Source organism: Talpa occidentalis, unplaced genomic scaffold, assembly GCF_014898055.3.
Source record: "Talpa occidentalis isolate TD23 unplaced genomic scaffold, MPIMG_talOcc4v2.1 talOcc4.3, whole genome shotgun sequence".
Classification (NCBI taxonomy): domain Eukaryota; kingdom Metazoa; phylum Chordata; class Mammalia; order Eulipotyphla; family Talpidae; genus Talpa; species Talpa occidentalis.
Genome location: NW_023603184.1, coordinates 94386455 through 94410032, shown reverse-complemented (window position 1 = coordinate 94410032; position 23578 = coordinate 94386455). Strand labels below are relative to the sequence as shown.

At 34.4% G+C, this 23578-nt stretch overlaps 1 protein-coding gene across 1 annotated transcript in view; it reads right to left on the bottom strand.

Annotated features, from left to right (window-relative positions):
* SLC4A10 (solute carrier family 4 member 10) overlaps positions 1-23578 on the bottom strand; it is a 109618-nt gene that overhangs the window by 13328 nt on the left and 72712 nt on the right. The window contains 4 exon segments of the mRNA XM_054699784.1: positions 5855-5977; positions 6685-6858; positions 13110-13178; positions 16426-16677. Of these exon segments, the coding sequence (XP_054555759.1) occupies positions 5855-5977; positions 6685-6858; positions 13110-13178; positions 16426-16677 (618 nt within the window).

Below are 23578 nucleotides of genomic sequence, written 5' to 3'. Positions count from 1 at the left end.
TTGGGAGGAGCTGACCCAAGGCAGTGAAAACAAAAGCAAAAAATAAACAAATGGGGCTACATCAAACTAAAAAACTTCTGCAAAATAAAGAAACAATCATCAAAATGAAATCCTACTGAGTGGGAGAAATATTTGTACATCATGAATCCAACAAGAGGGTAATATCCAAACTATATATATATATATAAAGCTCATGCAACTCAACAAACAGCAGAGTAATTAACCTGTTCAAACAATGATATAGCTTCCAAATTAGAGAATTTAAAAAAAAAAGAAAGAAGGGAGGTTAATCAAAAATAAAAATGAGCAAAAAAAATTTGGATAGATATTCCTGCAAAGAAGATATACAAATGCCAGTAAGCATATGAAAAGATGCTCAACATCATTAGTTATCAAGAAAACGCAAATTAAAATCACAATCACAAGGAGATACCTCTTCATACTCATTAGGATGTGAAGAGATTGATTTTTTTTTTTTTTTGCTCATGGGAATGTAAAATAGTGCAATCATTGTGGAAAAGTTTGACAGTTCCTCAAAACGTTAAACACAGATTTATCATATGACCCCACCACTTGACTCCTATATATATGCTCAGAAGAAAACCTATAGCCACACAAAAACATGTACTATTACAGCAGCATTAGTCATAATACTCCAAAAGTGGAAACAACTGTCCATCAAGAAATGATGGAAGAACAAAATGTGATGATACATACTTGAATATATTCATGTAATGGAATATTATTCTTCCACAAAAAGAAGTACTGATATATACTACAATTACAAGAGGGATAAAACTTGAAAACATTTTGCAAAAGTGAAGGAAGCCAGTTATAATTCCATTTATATGAACAAACCAAAATAGGAAATCCAGAGAGACAGAAAGCTGATCAGTGGTTTCCAGAAGCTTAGGGAAAGAAGGAAATGGAAAATTATGACTAGTGGGCATAAGTGACCTTTTAGGGATAATGAAAATATTGTGGAATTAAAGAGTAATAATAGTTGCTCCTTTAGTAAATATACTAAACTGACCCATACACTTTATCTGGAGATACAGCTGAGTAATATACCAATAAAATGCATTTATAGCTCAATATAAAAGGTAGAAAGGTTAACAACAAAATAAATAGTCCATTTATAGCTCAATATAAAGGGTAGAAAGGTTAACAACAAAATAACTAGCCTGGCTGGAGTCAAGGCTTGAACAGGCTAGAAGTGGAAAACAAAGTTGGATTCAAATTGTGTTGTGTTTCAACAAAGCAAAAACAGAAAATTGTAAACCAGAGATATATTTCGGGGGAGAAGGGAGAGGGGTGACAGAGAGGGAGTGAGGAGCACAAGGGACTGTGGTGATGGTGCACGGGTACCTTGGGGAAGGAAATTCTATGGGGACTCAATCTGAGGGGGTGGGGGGAAGCAAATATTGTCTAAAAAATGTAAAAATATTGATAAATGTTAAAATAAAAAATAATAAAAACAAATTGTTTTGTGTTTGATGAATAAGATCTTATGTATAAAATTATGTCATGAATCTGAATTGGACTTTGTGGTAGCATAAAAAATATGATTCACATATCATGACACCTAGCAAATGCTCTACCTTTAGTGAAACAGGTCGCATCTGTTACCATGTTCATTTCTCAGGTAAAGGCTGTACTACAGCTCAGAGCGTAAATAACAACAGCAGAGAGCTAATGTTTACATGGATTTTTAGAATATTAGAGAGAGAAAATATTCATTTATTTTAGAATTCACAGATTTTAAGAAATGAGATTTCAGAAAATAGGTTTTAGCCTTTCATCCAAGAGGAAAACAAAGTCTACAGCACTGAAGACAGCTGATCATTTCTGTCCTCAGTTACAAACATTTGTAATGCAAACATTACATACACACATACATTCATATATATCAGTATACATATATATGTTATATTTACTAGGGGTATTTCTTAAAATTTTCCAATGATATAAGAGCCAATATGTAAAACCACTCAACAATAAAACTGAAAAGAAAAACTGAGGAATAGTCACTATAGAATTCATATAGATGATGCTAGGTATGTTTTTCATCAAACATTTGATTCGGAGTCACTAAATGACATAGCTAAATTATTACAAAATATAAAATTCTGATGAAGTAACTTTGGATTTAGAAGATTACATTCTGGAGATACAGATTCTGTAGGATTAGGGAAAATTTCAACTTAAATTTTAGCATGCTTCAGAATCACCTGGAGGTCTTGTGAACTCAGGTACCTGGCCTAATCCCCAGAGTTTCGATTCAAGAGGTCTGGAGTGAGGTCCATGAATTCATATTTTTAACTAGTTGCCAGGTGTGACTAATACACAGAGGTCCTGGGATGACATTCTGGAAACCTCTGCTTGAGGAAGGAGAGCACACTTTCCTCACCCCAAGGTTCAATTAGAAATAACAATTTCTTGTGTAATAACTAGGTCATGCTTTCTGAATCCACAGTCAATTTGATCTTTCTTACCAGTAAGACATCCTCTGTAAGTTGTTAACTGCACTTATTTTGAAACGGCTTTTGCATCTTCCTGGACTTTCTCATGATCCTGCATTATACTATCACAAGTCCTATTTGCTCCCTCTCTGGCTTTCTCTCTATAGCATATATGTTAGAGTGCATGACAGCAAACCAAGTGGTGGCAATATCATGATCACTGCTCACAGTTGAATTTCCAGGATTTATCTAACATTAGCTGCCTTCTCCTGCAGCCAGCAGCAAACATTCTGCTGGGGTTTCTGCTTTTAATAGCAGCCCTTTTGTCAAATGCGCACAATGCCCTAGAGAATATTTAAGTAGGAAGGCATGTTGGTACTCTGAGCACATTTGGACATCCAGAATTTGATTCTGCAATCTTCCCTTTACACAGAGCAATGTGCAAAATGTCAGGGTTCCAATATTCATTTCTATCCTGATTATAATCCTTTCTTTCTAAAAACTGAAGCATATGCATATGCATATGCATGAAGTACATGAAAATTTGGAACAGAAGCTCTGCGACCTTGGACTGGCCTGTGTAGCTATTTATTCTGCTTAACTCATTATTGAATTTTAAGGTCAAACTAATGTTTTCTCAATGCCATAAGACCAGAAGTGGGCTACTGATAGGAAAACCCTGGAGGATAAAGGTACAAGCTTGTAACTATCATCAAAAGGACAAGAGGTGAGCCTACTTTAAATTCAAGTCTCAGGGAGCTAAGACATTTCTGCTATTTACCATCTTTCCAGATCACAATCAAAGTTACTCAATTAATTCGAGCAATTGCAGAAATGCAACATTTCTGGAGAACTTGCCCATATACTACCTCAAAGTATAATCTCTTGGAAGGCTGGGCCTTGGTACAAGATGCCACAGTAAGAAGATCACATCCTTCGGTAGGGCCTATAAGCCTCAAAAAAATGAAACACCAAGATCTGGGTTAGCATGCAAAAACTTAACCAGGATTTAAGTTTTAGTGAAATCCCTCTTAAACCTTCCTGACTCTGTGCTAATCACACACTTTCAATACTAATACAAGTTAGAAAGTGAACATCTTTAAACTTCCTTTTCTCTCTTCAGTTGTCACAAGAAATATCTTTCTTCATACTCTTCAGAACTTTATTTTAATGTTCAATTATGGATCATTTGCTCACTATATTATTAGGTCTCTTGTTTCATTCCATGTACTGAGGATCACATGAAAGTCTCATCATATTAATCTATTTGAGATTTTTAGGGTTTGTAAACCTGCCCCATTAATGTACTACAAAGCATTGACTCCCAATTTTTCCATACTGAGATCTGAGGGATACAGATGTAAATTTGCCTCAACAAATCTTTGTTTTTGACTTCTTTCAGAAAACTTAAGTTCTATGAAATTAGTAATATTTACTTATTAAATCTTTATCTTCATAATCAGAAACAGTAAACACCCATCTTAATGGATCTAAAACATAATCTGAGATGAATAAATTTCAAAATGGACACAAAACAAACATACATGTAGGTACGATAATCTATGCAGCCATGCAAACTGGTTCTCTTCTGCTTCAGAGACATACATGAAAATTTCTTGAATGATAAAATGGAAACATATTAAGCGCAATGCTGTGTGTGTGTATGTGTGTGTGTTAACTTTACAAAGTTCTAGAAGGCCAAGAATGCTGCATGTAATGGACAGGACCTAAGGTGAATCTATGGAAAGGATGACTATGGCTGGGGGTACTCTGTGCTACATCAGATTGAAAACATTTGACAGGCAATAAAAGCAGGAAAAATAAAGCAAAATAAAGCAAAATTACATATATAAATTACTGCTTTGATATAATTAACAGTATTCTCTATCAGAAAGACTGAAAAGAAGCTCCTGGTCAATGAGTTTTGTATTTACAACTGTCTTTGAAATTCAAATCTTCTTGGAAGTTTATCAACTTGAATAATTTTAATTTCTTTAAAAAGGGATAATTTGAGGCTTTGGGATATCTATATTCTGGCGTCACTTTATTTACATTTAATTTATACCAAATTCTGTCATACTTTTCTTAAAAATGTCTGAGGATGAGAGCAATTCCTACTAAAGCCCTAAAAAAACATGGAGACTCCCAAAATATCATAGTAAAAGAATTATTTTAAAAAACTATCTCATACTTAAGAACATTTAATGTTATGTTAATATTACAAGAGGTATGATTCTAAGTATGACTAGTTCAATATTTGGGAAAGAGGAAATATTCATAAAGAATTAACATACATCATTGTGATCAATCCTTAAATATGGGGATTTGTTAGTGATGGGACACTATGGAAAGGTGAAGTTATGCCAGACAGTCGTACAATGTGTAGCTATATTTATAGAAACATCTGGGCAGAAATCTCATAGGTCTTTACAGCTTAATCTGACTTCACCTAATGACTACAATGGTTTGAGAAAATACATCGATGGTTTGAGAAAATATGCTGTAGATAAGAAACTACGTATTTACTGACTACCTTGTAGGAAAAGAAAAGTGAAAAGAAAAATGTATACTTTTCACCAAATATTTGCTATCATCTTCATTTCTATTGGCATGGAAATTTTGTTCTTCGTTTTACAATCTATGGGCTCCATCATTCTGCTAAGCGATGCACTGGTCATTTTTTTTTCACATATACTCTTTGTAGTTTTTATACACTTTAAAAAATACTATGGTTACTAGCCTTCAAAATAGATTCAGACTTACACATGAACTTTAAATATGCCATAAAAGTTAAAACAAATTGTTTTAACATATGAAACAGAAGAGGATAAATCAGTAGTCTTTGAAAGTAATTAAATCCCAAAAGTTTCTTAACATTTATTCAATCTTAAATCACTCTGAAGCAAATCAAGTCAATGATGTTTTCCTCTTAAGCATTTCACTTATAGCAAATAAAAATAATTTTATCTTTTGATTGGAATTAATTTTTTAATTGAAACTTATTCCCTAGAAAACACGAACAACACTATCCCCTTTTGTCTTCTCACATAGTCAACCAAAGAGTAATCATAGCACGACCATATTTGAAAGTGTTTAAGCATCAGTAAGGTTCTACCATACCGGGAGAGAAATCAGAAAAATAAATCTTACAGTTAGGAGGACAACAAAATATAAAATATTTGTGTATTCCATTAGAATTTGGTTTCCTCTCTCTGTTGAATACCCAACTTTATGATTTTAAACATTCATTACTCAAACTAAACTACCTGTAGTTACTAGCAATTATTAGTTATCCAAAGATGAATACAATAATTTAGTTTTGTAAGAAACTATTACTGTGCAAATGTTCCTTTTCCCTTTTCTTTGTAAATATTGATTTTGCTCCAACTTACTTCTTTTTCAGCATCTTCTAGTTTCTTTTTCTTACTCTCAGGCATTAAGTCATCCAACCAGCTGAGTTCTCGTTTGGTAAACAAAAAATCCATCAACTTTCTTACAAATACCAGAGCTAACACCTGTAGTAAATAATAAAATGGTTTAAAACAGGGGGAAAAAAGAAATGGAAAATGTAGATTGATTTGTTTGCTAATAGAAACAAGTCAATTTCAATTAGAAGTGAATTTAAAGAACTATTTGAAGATATACATATATAAAAGGTAATGTACTTTTGTTTTCTTCATTTCTTTTTCTTACCGTATCCCTAACATAGTATTAGTTTATGCATTGTAGGAAAATGTATTTGACTTTTTCTTTAAATAGATGTAGCTAATAATATGTATTACTTTGAATGAACATCGAGCTATTTTTATCATTGATAATAGATACAAATTATTTCTAGCCACTCAGATTCACTATATATTTAGAAATGTGTGAAATTGCTTTCAAATATTTAATGAAATTTAATTTAAAAATCCCTGTAACTTTTTGGATTTGCTAGAATATATTTCATAATTTTAAAAGCTTACATTTTTCTACTCAACTTCAATTAGTTCAAACTACTATCTATATTCAGAATGATAAAATCAAAACTAATATGAATTACTGAAATCCATAAATAATATCAACTCCTATCATAACCACTGGTTTTAGTGGCTAAAAATTCTACCAGGGTATTCATATTCCATTACTCAAAATGACTCTATTGTTCCAGCTTTAATTCATCTGTTTCCAAATAAAGCAGAAAAACAGGAGGACAGGAAAAGTTAATTTAGAAGTGTCATACCATCATGGGAAACACAATAGCAGCTCTTGAAACTTTTATTATCCACAAAAGGGCAAGGCAGCTCATCTGAATAACTGTGAAGAGATGGACTTTTCGCAGTGGTACATGCCTTAGGTATATAAAATCTGGTTGATGTTTTGCAGGCATCCAGAAGAGCTTTATTCTATCAAATAACTAAAAGACAAACAGACTAAATTGCTTTTTACAGACAACAATAAAAGTAGGAAAAGTAAATATTTAATATAGCCTCAAATACAGTGCACTTGGATCACAGTGAGTCTGACATCTGGACATCATCACAATGGGATTGTTATGTACTCCAGAACACTATGGAATCTATTTCACAAAATCTCATTTTCTTGAATAAATAGGTTATAATTTAGAGGAGTTTAAAAATATTTAAGTCAATGCCAAATGTTGCTACCTGAAAGCGTGTAACCTTGAGAGACAAAACATAACCATCTTTTTTAGTGTCACATTACAATGTCTTCCTTATTTGTCCCTTAAGCACTAGGGGTTCCCAGACTCCTATTCTCTGTCCTCTTCTCTCCTGGCATAGATCTTCTATATTCAAAGCTTCACCTTTCACATATTTGCTAACGACTCTCAGGCATAGATCTTTACTTCAGCTCTCTTCCTCTTAAGTTCTCTATCTTGACCCATAGCCAAGTAGGATGCTGAGTAGGATGTTTTGAAACTATTTTGATTGTGCTCTTTTGGTCTTGTCAGTTGTTACCCAAAAGATTTTGATGTTGTCTTTACAAAAAAAAAAATCTTTACCATAACAATTTAACTTAGCTGAACTATTGATAATAACATGTTATGCAGAGAGCAAACTTTGTCAACAATTTAATTTCTTGATCAGTTCTCTATACTGCACCATTAAGCCACTTAGACATATTTTCATTGTATTTTATCAAAATTATTTTCATCTGGATAATTGCTATTTCTGCTTAGGTTTTACCATTATGAGAGCACAATTATTTTGGACTATATATTATTGTTACATCTCTGACTTTGTGTTCATTTTTATCAACTAAAGCAAATTTTCCCAATTCTAATTTTTATAGTTTAATATATCTATAGTTTAATCTAACTCTAGATTTCTGTGAATTTTCATAAGAAGCTTAAATCGTCAATCACATTTTACTTCCTAAGAAATTACATTGCATGTTAGTTTCATTTTATGTGGATCATTTTGTTTAGTTTTTCTCAGGCCAATTTCTATAGTTTTTAATGTTTCCAACAAGAAGTCATTATTTTGAAAATGACTTCAGTCATTGTCAGTTCTATTTCACACCATTTCTATAGTAAGGTCTATTACTCATTTTCAAAACAGTGATACTAGATATTAATTCTTAGCTAATTTATAAGAAAACTATAAGCAATACTCAGCAAATATTCCAAAATTACTCTAATATGCAGAGGGATGGAAGTCCATGGAGTCAAATTGTTACAGAATATATCTCCACAGAAGGGGGAAGTGCATCAGAACACAGCGGGTTCTGGGAAAATGGTGCCATTTTTTCCTGCCCCCACTTACCCGCAGCTGTCTGGGGTTACAATTCTCAGCATGTCATGACCTGAACTGGGGGCAGCTGGGGAGGAGAAAGGACCAAAATGGATATATATTGGAGGTAGAACAAAGGAGGAAGGAGAGACACGTGGCAGATGCACGGAGAGGATGGTCCAGAGACTTGAGCATTTTGTCAGCCCTGATCTTGGCCTTCTGGTTGCAGTGTATGCTACATTTTGAATTTTGGGTCTTTCTTTCTGTCCCAGCTTCCTGGGACTCTTGAACCCCCTCTCTTGTGGTCCCTGCCAGTATGAACCTTGGACTTGTTCTGGTGCTTTCATCTCACCTGCCCTGCTTTGGGCTAGCCTGTTTGGCTGGGCATTTGCCCAAGAGCAGGTGGGTAATTTTCAGAGTTTGATTGGCAATCTATAATATAAAGTCCTTTCTTCCCTTCCTCTCCTCTAAACATCCATGCCAATTAAAGGTATCTTTGAGCATACTGAGATCTTTTTTCTTTGCCTTTGTACAAATGAATGGCTGGGTGTTTTTTTTAGGATGTGCAAAATGGATTTTTCCCCTTAACAGTTTAGGGCTCCTGGGTACCCCGTGTCACAGGGTTACAAATTGTTAGTGTCAAAACATCATGTTTTCTCAACATGATGAGAATTCCAAATGCAACAAAAACCCATCTTTCCTTCTCTGTTCCCCATTGTCCTGCCTTTCTTCTCTCAATCATCTAAATCAGAATCATATAGGTTAGTAGGTTAGTTCATCCGCTGTTGATTTATTTCTTCATAATCATTCATACTTTCCAAAAACATTTATTAAAAACCTCTGTACCTAGCATTAAGTGCTAAATTCTTTCCTGGTTTATCTCTCCCAATATACTTCACAAATATTTTACTAGGTATTTTTATTTCTATCCCATAAATATCTCTTAAAATTACACATCATTAATTGGGAATAGGAAGAAATAAAGTACATCCTCTGGTTTATAACTGAATGTTTCAGTTTCTATAGAACTGATTTTTCCCAGCTACTGTTTCTCCATTTGCGAAGCTATGTTATTGCATAAGTGCACTTTAGTGTGTGGGTGCTTCAATTGTTATTGTTTAAATGGCACATTTGCTTTACTTTGAATTCTTGGAGTGTTGGAATGAATATAGATGTGGTTATATATCTGAGTACAGAAACAGCATTCATGAGAACATTGTGGTCTGTTTTCTCTGCCATGTTGCACAGTGAGAAGCCGGGATAATGTGTTTCTTAATATTGCCAAATAATCAGGTAACATACAGGTTCTTCTAGCATATAAAGTAGCAACATACTTCTTGAATTGTCCTATTCAGCACAAGTTTAACTATTACTACTCAAATAATGATAATCATGATGAATGTATTCTGAATTTTTCATTTGTTTTTCATCTTGTCCTATGACTTATATTCTGAGTCTCCACCTTGTTTCTCCATGTGACCCTGGCTGTTATTTAAAACTCAATATACTTTTCTTTCTTTTTTCTAAAGATTTATTTATTTATACAGAACTGGGGTACAGGTCAGAGGTATGGGAGGGCGAGAATATTCACCAGAGACAGAATGGGGAGTAGAACAGGCAGAGGGACCGAAAACACTGCTGAGGGGAGCAGCGGGCGAGACAGCTTCACAGCATGGACAGAGGCTGCGGACAGCTTCACAGCGCAGCGCTCAACCCACTGCGCCACAGGGGAGGCCCCATTAAAATTCAATATACTTTTCTCACAGGCCATTAATAATGCTTTCTTCAATTTTCATTTGAAGGATTCATACTGCAAATGACTCCAAAATCTGACATTTTTGTTTAATTCTAAACCTCATGGATATAAAATCCTGTGAGTGGAATTAGGGGAAAAAATCTGTTGAAACCTATCAAAATGATTTTACTTTGTTTCTTAAACTTATGCTGCTGTATTTATGTGAGCCTGGGGCCTAATAATAAATACTTTTCACTTACAGATGAAATTAGTACTTGTGGAACTTTTGCCAAAGGCAAAAAAAAAAAAATGGCAAAACAAATAAACAAAACCTCTTTAGTACTCTTCCCTATCTGCCTTACCAAACCAATTCTTTCAAAATACATATTTTGCATGAAATTATAAATAAGCATATTAAATCTAATTTGAGTAAAATGTAAATACATAACACTTCTCAACCATCTCCCCCTTCCAAGTTAATTTTACCCAGTGTCAGGATGAACAAGAGTCATCCTAGCTACCGTGGGTGTTCAGAGATCTTACAAGGATTTCATCCTGAAGTTTTGCCTAGTTTTGGTGGCTAGCATTCATTACTAAGGCCTAGGTGCTTGTCTTTCTCTGAAAGTTCGAAGTTGGTTAGTTGTTCATTCAGGGAAAGAGCTCCTATGCATTCTGTCCTTCCAGGTGGGAGTTGAAGCTACTCCACATTATTGCTGCCTTGGCATCCACTTTGATCAACCACGCTGCCCATAGGGATACTGACTTGACATTAGCCCTTCACATAGGTGGATGCCCTGGATAGCAGCCTGCGGAGTTGCAGGTAAGTGTGAATTTCTGATAGGACATCCTTAACAGCCCCTGTGATCAACTTTTCTCTACCTCCCATGTGCCCCTTACATAAGAACCCTCTTTTAACCAACCTAGCCTTAGCTTAGAAATCCTATAGCATTCTACCCGCAAACACTGGCACAGCTCAGGGAACATGTTCCCCAGGTCCTGCCCCCCATCTCTGTTTACACTCTGCCTTGACCTCCCTATCTGGTTCCCTGAGGTGTGCCAGATACTTCCTCCAAGATCTGTGATCTATTTCAATTTCTCTTATAGTCCACTGTTGAACTCCAGCTCACCACCCAGCACCCTATGTTCCACGCAACGTGTTAATTTGACAAATTTATAACACTCAGGTGACTTTTCATTTATGTCTTAGAAGAGCAATGACTCTAGCTGTATCATAGAAAAGTAGTAATTTATATATTTCTTTTCGTTAGCAGAAAGAAACTATAATAAATAACCCTCAAAATTTCTTTTTCAAGAATATTTAAGTTTTAGATAAATAGTTTGAAGTTATAAGGCAAGAACATTTAAAGTAAACTGAAGTAGAAATTTCTATTTGTTTCCTAGCACTGCCCTAACAACTATCACAATTTGATGACTTAAAACAGTTGGGCAGACCAGAAATCTGATATCAAGATAACCGGCTGGGCCATGCCGACTCCCTCTGAAGATCCTAGGGAAGAAAGTGCTGCCTTTTTCAACTCCACAGAGTGCTTGATATTTCTTGACCGGTGGCAGCAAAACTCCAGTCTGCCTCCACCTTGGTATGGTTTTCTTCCTTTGTTTTCTCAGTGTCTTCTCTTCTCACAAGGACCCTAGTCACTGGATTTAGGGTTGAGCCTAACTCCAAGATGAATTCATCTTGAGATCCATAATTACATCTGCCAGGATTCTATTTCCCAAACAAGGGCACATTCTGAGATGCCAGGTGGACATGTATTTGGGGGGAACACTACTTAACCCACTACAGTATCATTAGCAGGAATAATTTGCCAACATCCTCTGTAAATTTTAGAATCCACCTGTGATGGCTTCAAAATTTGTTATACAAATTTTTGGATACTTTTTTCTTCAAGAGATGAGTCTAATTTCCCTCTCCTAGTGTGCAAGCTGGACAGAGTGACTGATCTCTAACAAATAGAAAAAAATACAAGAGCCCATGCGTGACTTTGGAGACTAAAACACGGTGACTTCATTTTACGCTTATTTTTCTCACTCTGATGGCAGTTAGCTTTAATGTCACAATGACACTTAAGTGTCCTTATGCAGAGGCCTGTGTTAGCAAAAAACTGAGGCATCTTACTAATAACCAGAAAGGTTCTGTTGGCTCTTGCCCACTTGTGCAATAAACCCTCAGGCTATTTATCTTCTAGCCTGAGTCAACCTTCAGAGGACTGTAGTCCTTGTCCCACACCCTGACAGCAACCACATGTGACATCTTGAGAAAGAACCAACTGGTTCATTTGTTCCAAAATGCATGACCCACAGAAAATGTGAGATTATAAATGTTTGCTCTCTAAAGCCATTAGTTTTATAGTAATTTCTTATGGAGTAATAATTAATAAAACTACTTTTATTTAAACTAATTATTTTAAATAATTGATAAGATTTCCCAGTATTTTGGAACTGCCTTATCCTATACCTTTATATTTAAAATATTCTATAAATGCAATTGTATTAACAGCAGAAAAGTAGCATAAAAGGAAAAAATGCAGAATCTCACTAACTTAACAAATTGTTTTTATTTCTCTACCTTTCTTTTTCTTCCAGCCATTCTAGTAGCTTTATAAACTATGATAGGTACAACTTATTTTTCTATATGTTTACTTTGAATTATTCCATTAGCATTTTTGCCAATTTACTTTTATGGCTACCATAATTATCAATTTAAAATGAATGTTATTGCTTACTTATTTTACTTCTGTTAGATTATTGGGCTTCCAATATTTTTGTAGTATGTGTTGCAATGAATATCTTTGTGCATGAAATTTTATTTTTTTTCCTCTTCTCATGGATGTATGTCCCTATATACAATTATAACATCAAAGACTACAAGCGTTAGGATATATTTTGAAATGCACTAATATTAGTTTTCTAAAAGGGTTATAAAGTCTAGAACTTTTTATAATTCTTATATATCTATGGTAAACAAAAATATTCTAAGAAAATGAACCTTAGATGCTGAAGAGTCTCTTTAACTTGTAAATCTGATCATTTTGAAGAAATTTAATTGTGGTCTGAAAACTGCTCCTCCAATGATGTCATTTTCTTAGCTATCACATGATTTGGATAAACAGACCTTCAGAAAAGTTATAGATAACAGCTCTATTACTGTAAGTAGCTTACCTGAATTCCCTTTAGAGATGAAGCACCCATATAAAGAAACACACCATATAGCACTGGCATGGGAATAAACTATAAAGAAAAATTGGAGAAAAGGCACGTTATTTTCAAATATAATGCACTCATGCTATTTTGCACTTACCAAAATATCACATTTTTTGCGCAAAAATATCACAAATATTTTAGAAGCAGGAGAAGGCAGGAGTCATGGGTTTGAATCCCTGCTCTAGTACTTTTTACCTGTGTAAACATAGGTAAGTTATATTAGCTTTCGGTGCCTTGATTTCCCAATATCTAAAAGGGAATGACAGTAATAGGGTTGTCATAAGCCACTTAATAAGACCTATAAAAATATACATGGTACATCCTAATACTAGCAATTACTATTATGATACTTTGTGGGTAAATTTGAACTTTGTTTCTCAATGGTAAGATATTTGGATTAAAGTTAAGGAATAGAACTAACATTTAGAATTTTCTACTTACACCAGATATTTGTAAACTTAGAGATTGCTTCACTTTTCTCCTTTTATTGGAATAGTTCAGCATTATTTTATCTCTATAAATACTTTCAGAGCTTAGAAATTAATTCTTGCAAATGTACTTGTATAATTGATTAAATACAAAAAATCTTGTATAAATGATTATGTAATTCAAGTGGAATTTTCGAATTGTAGATGACTAAAATGAGTTAAAACTTAAAATGCAACTAAGACACCCTTGGAAATAGCTGCCCAAAATTATATGACAAACTAATTACTTTTTTTCTTTATATCTTTTGCCTTTTTAAAATTTTATATATTTTTACATCATTTTTTATTTTTGCACAATGTATGCATTTTCATCTTGGTTATAGTCCCCATACAATTCCTATCCCTCCTTGTTTTGATCCTCCCCCCTCCTCCCCCACCCCATAGTGTGTCTCTGGTTTATAGTTGCTTGTTGATTTTGACTTTTACTTTATTATAATTAGTCTTTTTCCTGGTCCCTTATTTAGGTTTTCTAAATTCCTGCTATGAGTGAGACCATCTGGTATTTTTCTTTTTCTTTCTGGCTTATTTCACTGAGCATGATCCCTTCCAGCTCCATCCATGGTGCTGCAAATTGCATGAATTATCTTTTTTGAATGCTGAATAATATTCCATTGTGTATATGCACCACATCTTCTTGATCAGGTCATCTATTTTTGCGCATTTGTGTTGTTTCCATAGCTTAGCTATTGTAAATAGTGCTGCTATAAACATAGAGGTGCAGGTACCCTTTGGAATTAATGATTTTGTGTCCTCTGGGTGAGTACCTAGGAGTGGAATTGCTAGATCATATGGAAGCTCCATCTTTAGCAGATTGAGGAATCTCCACACAGCTTTCCATAGTGGTTGCACCATTTTGCACTCCCACCAGCAGTGCAGGAGAGTTCCTTTTTCTCCACATCCTCGCCAACATTTGTTGTTGCTAGTTTTTTTAATATGTGCCATTCTCACTGGTGTAAGATGGTATCTCATTGTAGTTTTGATTTGCATTTCCCTGATTACAAGTATGTTGAACGTTTTTTCATGTGCCTGTTCACCATTTGCATTTCCTCTTTGGAGAAGTTTCTTTTTAGTTCTGCCCATTTTGACTGGGTTATTTACTTTGTTTTTGTTGAGTCTCATCAGCTCTTTGTAGATTTTTGTGATCAGCCCTTTATCATTAGTGTTGTGTGGAAAAAATTTCTCCCAGTTAGTGGGGTTTCTCTTTGTATTGGTTACTATCTTTTTTACTGTACAGAAGCACTTTAATTTGATATAGTCCCAGCTGTTTATCATTTCCTTCACTATCACTGCTTTGGGTGATGTGTCTTTAAAGATGTTACTAAGGTGTATGTTTTGTAGTGTTTTGCCTATATTTCCTTCTATATATTTTATGGTTTCAGGTCTTATGTCTAGTTCTTTAATCCATTTTGAGTTGGTTTTTGTGCATGGCGTGAGGTAGTAATCAAGCTTCATTCTTTTGCATGTAGCGACCCAGTTTTCCCAGCACCATTTATTAAACAAACTTTCTTTGCTCCTTTGTCAAAGATTAGTTGACTGTAAATCTGTGGGTTTGTTTCTGGATTCTCTATTCAGTTCCATTGGTCCGTGTGTCTGTACTTGTTCCAATACCATGCAGCTTTGATTATTATGGGTTTGTAGTTTAGTTTGAAGTTTGGGAGTCTGATACCTCTATTCCCTTCTTTTTTTTCAGGAGAGCTTTGGCTATTTGGGGTTTTTGGTGGCTCCATATGAATTTCATCAATATTTGTTCTATTTCTTTGAAGAATTTCATTGAAATTTTTATTAGAATAGCACTGAATCTATAAATTGCTTTTGGTAGGATGGCCATTTTGATAATGTTAATTCTTCCAATCCATGAGCAGGGGATGTCTTTCCATTTTTTTGTGTCTTCTTCTATTTCTTTTAACAGTGTTTTATAGTTTTCTTTGTATAGGTCCTTTATCTCTTTTGTTAGGTTTATTCCCAAGTATTTGATCAAAATAATTACTCTTTAATAATCTTCAAAATGGAGGGCCTCCCTGGTGGCACAAGGGGTTAAGTCTCAGCACTATGAAGTTATAGGCAGCCATTGCAGCATGAGTTCGATCCCCAGCCAGGGAGCTAACCCACATGGCAAATCAGACCTCTCCTATTCGCCGGCTGCTCCCCTCAGCAATGTATTTCAGTAGAATCTCCTGTTCTGCTCTCCATTCTGTCTCTGGTGAATCATCTTACTCCCCACACCTTTGGCCTATACCCCTGTTCTTATATGAATAAATAAATAAAATCTTTTAAAAAATTCTTCAAAATGGATTCAAATTTTTTTAAAGGTGAAAATATCCATGTTATAGTTTTATGAAACCTTTAAAATATAAAACTGCATATGTGACCAAGACCAGACAGTATGCATCTTTGCCCCTCTATCTTATATTAGGTGATGTTAACAGCAAATATATTTTTCAACTGAGAAGAACATAGAAAATTTATTTCACAAAGTCATTCAGGACACAAATCTGTCAGAATTAATGAGTGACTTTTCCCTATAACTTGATCACATTTCAAACTTAGGATAACAATTTATATATCAAATTTTACTTTACCAGGGAAAATATGTGTTTTAGGATTCTAAAATATACCACATAATTTTCCCTGTTAAGAAGTTATATAAACAAAAAAATTTTACTTTCATCACATGCCATACAATATTTGCAAATTTGGGGATTAGATTCAAATGAATTTCAAATGAAATTGCTTAAGCAATAATACATTCTACCTTATCTTAAATTCACAAAAACAAATTTCATTACCTTCAGAATACTGGTCATAAAGACTGAAGAGCCCATAAGAATAAAAATCATAAGCCCAGTAACCCTTTGCTCCCGAATGCCAAGAAATTTTGGTTGTTCTCCTGGAGCTGAACACTCTGATTCCAGTTTTAGGCTGTTGACGTGAGTGATGGAGAGCACAGTGGCAGCCACGAACCATGGCAGACCCATGATGGAGCACACACCAAGCATGACAGCCACCATTAATAGATCCAGATGGTACCCACAACCTTTCTGTTGAAAGAAAGAAAAAGGAATTCTCATAGATCTGGGTTTAGTATAAAAACAAACGATATTACAACCATAGAACAGTAAGAAAAGAGAAACTGTCTTCCACAACTGATTCTAAAATGCAAAATTAAAGATAAAAAGGTAATATGTAATTCACTTAAAGTTGCAGCTGTTTCTATTATGGTTACAATTACAGTGGTTTCTATGTACTTTAATAGGTGTATTTCTGAGTTCATGTTACATGTTTCCATTCTATTTCTATTGGGTTAATAACGTTAATATCAAGTATAGCTACTTCCCACAATTTCCTTAAATGGGCAAGTTAATTCACAATTCATGTGTCTGTTCATTCATTATTATTTCATACAAAATATTATTGAGCAGCAGCCATATACCAGTTATCAAATTGAGAAAGTAAAGTAAGAACTGCACCAATGAGAGACCTAAGAATGACCTGGTTGTGAATAAAAAAATCACTTCCTGACAATACCTCAGAAGCCCTTCATATCACATGTTCAAGAGAAAAACTTGTCAAATACACCCACTGTCCAACTGCTCTGTTTTGCCTCAAAGATGATTTTTACTGGGAAAAGTAATGCCATGAGATTTAAGTTTCCTGTACACTTTCATTTTTATCCTAATATTAATATAATACTACCTTGTGTTCATTCATTTCAGATTCAACACTAGATAAGTTTAGCCTCTTTCAGAAATGATAGTGTTTGTTCCGTGCTGCCTGGTATCATTGATCTCTAGGTGTTGCCAATTTAAGTACTTTCTAGGAGCAGATAGGAAATGTGAGTGAGGAAAACACAGGTGCAGGGAGCAGATAGAAATGTGGGGGCCTGGAGACTGTTGTCTTTGAGAGGTCCACCAGGTAAGTTCTCTCTGAGACAAACCGAAGATGGGAAAGCACAGTGCCACGCTCTCCCTCCACCCCCAGCAGGTAATGGTCCATGTAACACCTCAGAGGTCTTATATGGTTTGGCCTATTTTGTATTCCAACTTTCCTGACTACTTCTTGTAAGGTAGTTATAGCAAGATAGTTAAGGGTTTAGGTTCTGAAGAGGGCTGGCCTGGGATCAAATGCTGACTCCACTGATGCTTTTGGGGAAAATCATTTAACCTGTTGTGTCTCTGTTTTCCTATCTGAGAAAAGGGACAATGGTAACAGGAGGTACCTCACTGGGTTGCTATGAGAATTAAATTATTTAACTTTGCAGCTATTTAGAACAATGCTTGGTACATAGTAAGTGCCCAGTAATTGTTAGTGACAATTATATTCTAGCAGTTGAACAATAATTTTTTCTTTTGTATTTATTTGCTTTAGAGCTCCTCGATAAAAGTATATGTTTCTGAGGAGCAGGTAACATATAATTATTTTGTATTTCCCACAGTCTCAGCACAAACATTGGCACACAATAAGCAATCAGTAGGCTACAGATTGACTTTTTAAAAGAGAAATGTGCAGCAAGGAAACATCTTTCAGGATCAAATTCAATAAGTATAATTTAAAAATAAATATAGCTGTTAAATTTGTTATTATGAACATGAGCAGAAATTACCAATTCTTCTAGACGAATAATTTTGGCTTTTTTTACAGGCAGTTTTACCAAACTGTAAGCAATTTTGAGTTCATCTGAAAGCTCATGTGGGCTGGAGTGTGAGGCAGAGTATCTGTTGCCTATTTGTCATCATAGTATTTTCTTTTTACTATTTTGTTTTGTTCATTGTTTTATTACAAAGCTATTCTTAAAGTCAGTTGTACTTCCTTCCCTTTCTGCTTATTCCTGCCAAATTATAAAAGTGCAGGAGATGGCAGTGAGTAAAAAATGGACATTATAGACCAGGACCTTTTCTTGCTGCACTGTCCTCAATACCTTGGTCCTCTTCCCTAGGTCGGTGCAGCTGGACCAATGCTACAGAATTTCCCTCATGAATATGGCTTTTCTCTCCCAATAACTCCAGAAAGATGATCATTACCTAGAGCTTGGAGAGTGGGAAGAGAAACATCCTGCACAACCAAAAGGCTTAGGAAGTAGCTTCCCCAGGGCCATAATATAACCCCGTGGTCTTTTCACAGGGAATTTTGAAAGATGTAATTACATAGAATAGAACTCAAATGATGGTGTCTGTAAATAACAATGTTTTTTAGAATAGAACTCAAATGCTGGTCTTTGTGAATAACAATGTTTTAATCAGTTAGAGGCATGTTTTGTTAGGAACTCGCCAATAAGAAGAATATAGTGTAGTGAAGGACCTAACTACTCTAGCCCCTACTACTGAGGGAGGACAACGTGAATGGCGCCCTCTAGGCTGTTTTGTTACACTGTGGTCCTGCCAGAAGAGAAAAGAAGGTGAAAGAGGTGTCGGTGGGCATAAGACTTTCATCACAGGATGGCAGAGGAGAGGGGACCTTGAGAGTAGGCTTATGATTTCAGCATACTCTGGATTTCCCAGGGTGCATGCTCACTGTGGCTTAACAATAATACAAAGGCCTTCTTTATGAGAGTGATTTTTTAGAGGTCTCATTTAGTGTTTCAAAAATATGATAGAAATGCAAATAGTGGGGTTCTGGATTGCAGGAAGCAAAAAAATACTACTTTCCAAGGAAATAATTTCCTTTTTAAATTTAGAAAGCTAGCTTTGTACAGTAAAAGTGCATAATGAAAACAAAAATAATTTCCCCCTGATTATGTTGTACAATAATGAGAGCATCTTAATTTAATGTGAATCAAAGGAAATAAAGAATTTCTGGCACTTCCACTAATTAATCATCATCCTTCTTCTTACCTTTCATTTAAAATGTCTTTTAAAAACTTGGTCTTTGTAACCAAATTATTGGCTGATAGGCATGCCAGCCAAAGGGAAGTATCCCTTTGTCAGAGAGAGAACTCTGAACCTTCTAACATATTTCTGTATATTTTTTTTTCTGAAATAAAGACAGAACCAGAGCTTTTATTCTCACATTCATCCATGAATCACGGGAAATGGACATATGGGAGGAAAAGGGAGCATAGCAACAGGTGATACTACACCAGACCCCACTAAAACCAATATGCAGCAAGACAAGAGGCCAGCCAAGAGGACCATCTGATACCCAGATGCCACTGCTGAAAAAATTCATTTCAAAGCTTGGCAGCAATTTCCTGCATCTGTCAAGTTAACCACATAAAAGACTATAGATTGACATGAAGAACCAGGCTGACAAAGAGGGCAAAAAAGAACATATCAAATGCCATAATCATCAAGAGAATGTGGTGCCAAATGAATGTTGCAAATGCATTCATTTACTCAAGTGATCTGAGATTGTATTGCTGTTTATTAAAAATGATGTCAAAAGAAGCCTGAACTGTCTACAGAAACATGTAGAAAAGCCCACAGTTATATCTTAATAGAAACTTTCTTTTATGTAAGATAATATCTCTTTCCACTTTCAGGGAATGCAATTAAAAAAACATGCAGATATTTTGAATGTTTTTCAAAGGTATTCAGTTAATCTATACCTATCTGTCTTCTTTAGAGAAAAACAAACAAAAATGCCAGAGAAAGTATGAATTTATAACTATATCTATCTCTAATATGTATGATAATTTGCATTCTCAAATTTTTTACATTTGTACGTTCTCTCACTCTTGAGAAACCCTCCAAAATCATAAATGCCTGAGCTGGAGTTTTGCTAATTTTGAATTTCTTCCTTCTTAGACAGAAGTAAGTTGCTTTATCCAGTGCAGACTTGCCTCTGTAGTCAACACCGCTTTACTGTGTATGTAGCAATGCTCACAAAGTGATAAAACACTTTCAATGGCATGCAAAATATCCTCTCAAAGACCATCAACTAGTTTTGGTAATGGAAGTGAAGAAAAAGTGAAAAGGATCTAAAATATAAATTTGGGAGAGAGAAATAAAATGATGAATTCTGAGGTTACTTGGCTATATGGCATATACTTAGATGCATGATGTGAATCTACCAGGTATTTGATGCAGGAGCCAGGAAAAAAAAAAAAGATTCATTAAATGAATTCAGGGAATGTAATCAAGGCAAAAATGGGTTTTCAAGTGAGAACAAGCTCACTAGTAAAAGCTGAAACTGTGGTTAACTTGTGGTCTGGGGATATACTGAAGAAACGTGCCTTTTTGTAGTCAAAGCCAGGACATTGTGCAAACATTTCATTGAAGCAACAGGTGGGGGGTGGGGGTAAGGGGGAACAGCTATGGAACAAACCGTTACTCTGAATAAAGAATGTTCTGAGAAGCTGATATTTTTTGTTGCTGTTATCAGGAAAATCAGTAGCAGCAGACCACACTATACTGGAGCTTATAGAACATGAGGGTTATAGGCCAAAAAAAGAAGTGTGTAGTGTAGACAGTATGTCTTCACAGGAAGGAATTTGCTTTGCAAATATCCATAATCAAGGATGAGGATGAAGTGTTCAGATTCATAGTGACAAGAACAGACTGACTCTTCTACTAGTGGCCACAGAGAGCCAGATTTTCTCTATTGTTCATTGTTTCCAGGCAGCTAAGGGGCAATATGTGAATCTTTTGATGACAGTCATTTATTTTTGCAATAAAAGTAATACACAAATAATGTAATATGGTTCAGTAAAATAGCCTCAAGCTTATTTTACTGACCCAATATAGTAAATGCTTTAAATCAACATTTAATTATATGGCAGGCACTTAAAAGGATCACTTAAGAAATGCTTTATTATATTTTAGCGATTTACATGACATACGAGGGGGGAAATATATTTATGTGTGGATCTGGAACTTGAGAAATGGGAATGTCAATGACCTACCACAGTCCCATGAAGAACACAAAGAAAGAGCTACTAGGGTTATATGGTGGAGGGACCTCAAAAGAGTGAAGACACAGAATGACCAGAAAGCACCACTGCCCTCAGCAAATCCACAGTTAGTTCCACATTTTGTTTTAATATGATTCCATTAATAACTAGAAACAAGTACTATCTATATCAGTTTAGCTGATAACCTTAATTAACCTTTCAGTAAAATTAGTGAGATTTCTACCCAATTATAAAGACTAAAAAAAAATCCTTTGAAAGGGAGATACTTTTTAGCTCACTTTTTCTAAAACATATATCATACAATGAAATACATATACAGCCATTAAAATTGATAATGCAGATTTATATTGTCACTATGAACTATTACCTTGATTTTGTTCTTATATTAAAAATAATATAAGTAACATATGGAGTATGAAAATATATATTTGGATACATAACAAAGTGTTAACAATGTTATCTCTAGGAAATGAAATTAAAGTGTTTTCCACTTTGTCTTTTAACTTTTTATATTGTCTAATTTTTTAAAAACCAAAAACACATATTTTATAATAAAAACAGAGAGGTTTTCAGGTTTACAAAGTAAACTGATGTCTAGGAAAACTGTTTTCCTACTTCTTTGTAATAGACAAACGACATCCCACATAAGGTCCTCAGACATTTTACAGATCCATTTATTCAACTACTTAACTAGTAATTAGGTTGTGATTTCTGCTTTTGCAGAAAGCTGATATTTTGAAAACAAATAATATTTTAAGCTATTGATACTGAATAAGTAGGTAAAGTTAAAAAATGGAATTCCTTGTTCTGAGAGTTGTCAATGATTTAAAGTTCCTAAGATGAAATGGCATCATTCAGAGGCATTTTGGAATCAGCTAATATAAACTTACAAGAGCCAACTGCTTAATTGAAAAAAAAAAAAAAAAAGAACTTTTCCTGTCAATTGATGTCACATAGGTAGATTGAAATGGGCCATGGTAGTAGTAATCACACCATGAAAGTTAGCAAACATTATAAATCAGGGTATCTCATTATTTTGACACCAAGAACTGGCAGTTAAACATTTACCAGCACAACATAGACATAATTTCTAGGGCTTTATAAGAATATATCTTTAATAATCAAAAATTTTATTTGGCAAAAAATAACAAGTGAATTGAATGAACTCCTTTAAAATAGTCTGGCACTCTTATATTACTTTCTACAAAGACAATGAAGAATGTTCTTTGTTTTAAGATAGTCATATAACCTCTCCAATATGTACCTGAAATTCCTTTTTTAGTGAGATTTATTACATATAATCCTGCCTTCTTACATTTATGTCATTACTACTTCTATCAAATAGTCCAATCAGAGATTTTGAAATATTTCTAACAACCATACCTGTGAAATTGTATATAGCATGATTTCTGTTGCTCTGACACTCAATCTTTTTGTAGAATTTTAAAAGTATGTGAAGATAGCTGGCAATTACACCACAATATAAGAACAAAACAAGATTGTGCATGCTTTGTTTTTATAGGTTGGAATCAGGTTATTTTTAACTATTTAATGATCTTTATGTATTTTATCTAACACATTACATATCTCAAACAAATTGCAAACCAGTGAACAACTTTATGATTATTCACACTTGCAAAATGGCAGGGTAAGAATATAAATAAGATAGATCCATACTCATACTTTCTGTTAAAATATAATTGAAATCTGCAATAAAAATCAGCAAAGATGTCACTTGCAAAGTATCACATTTATGATCGGGTTTTGTTATAAGTATTTATAAACAAAGGAATAACTAAAGAAAATGAGAAATATCTGAAGATGTAACTGATTCCAATAATGAATACAATCAAACATACTTAGGGTCAGATAAATAGAGGAATCTCATATGTAAGGTAAAGTGGTAAAGTTACACTTTTCCAGAATAGACTGTTGTTTCACTAAAATATTTCAAACATGGTAAAGAAAGTTAGAACTTCAGCAATGTTTTTTACTTTATGTCCTGGAGGTAAGACTTCAGAGTTTAGAGCTCAGCCAAGACCATAAACAAACAAATAAATAATTTTAAGGTCATTATAAGGCAAAGTATGATG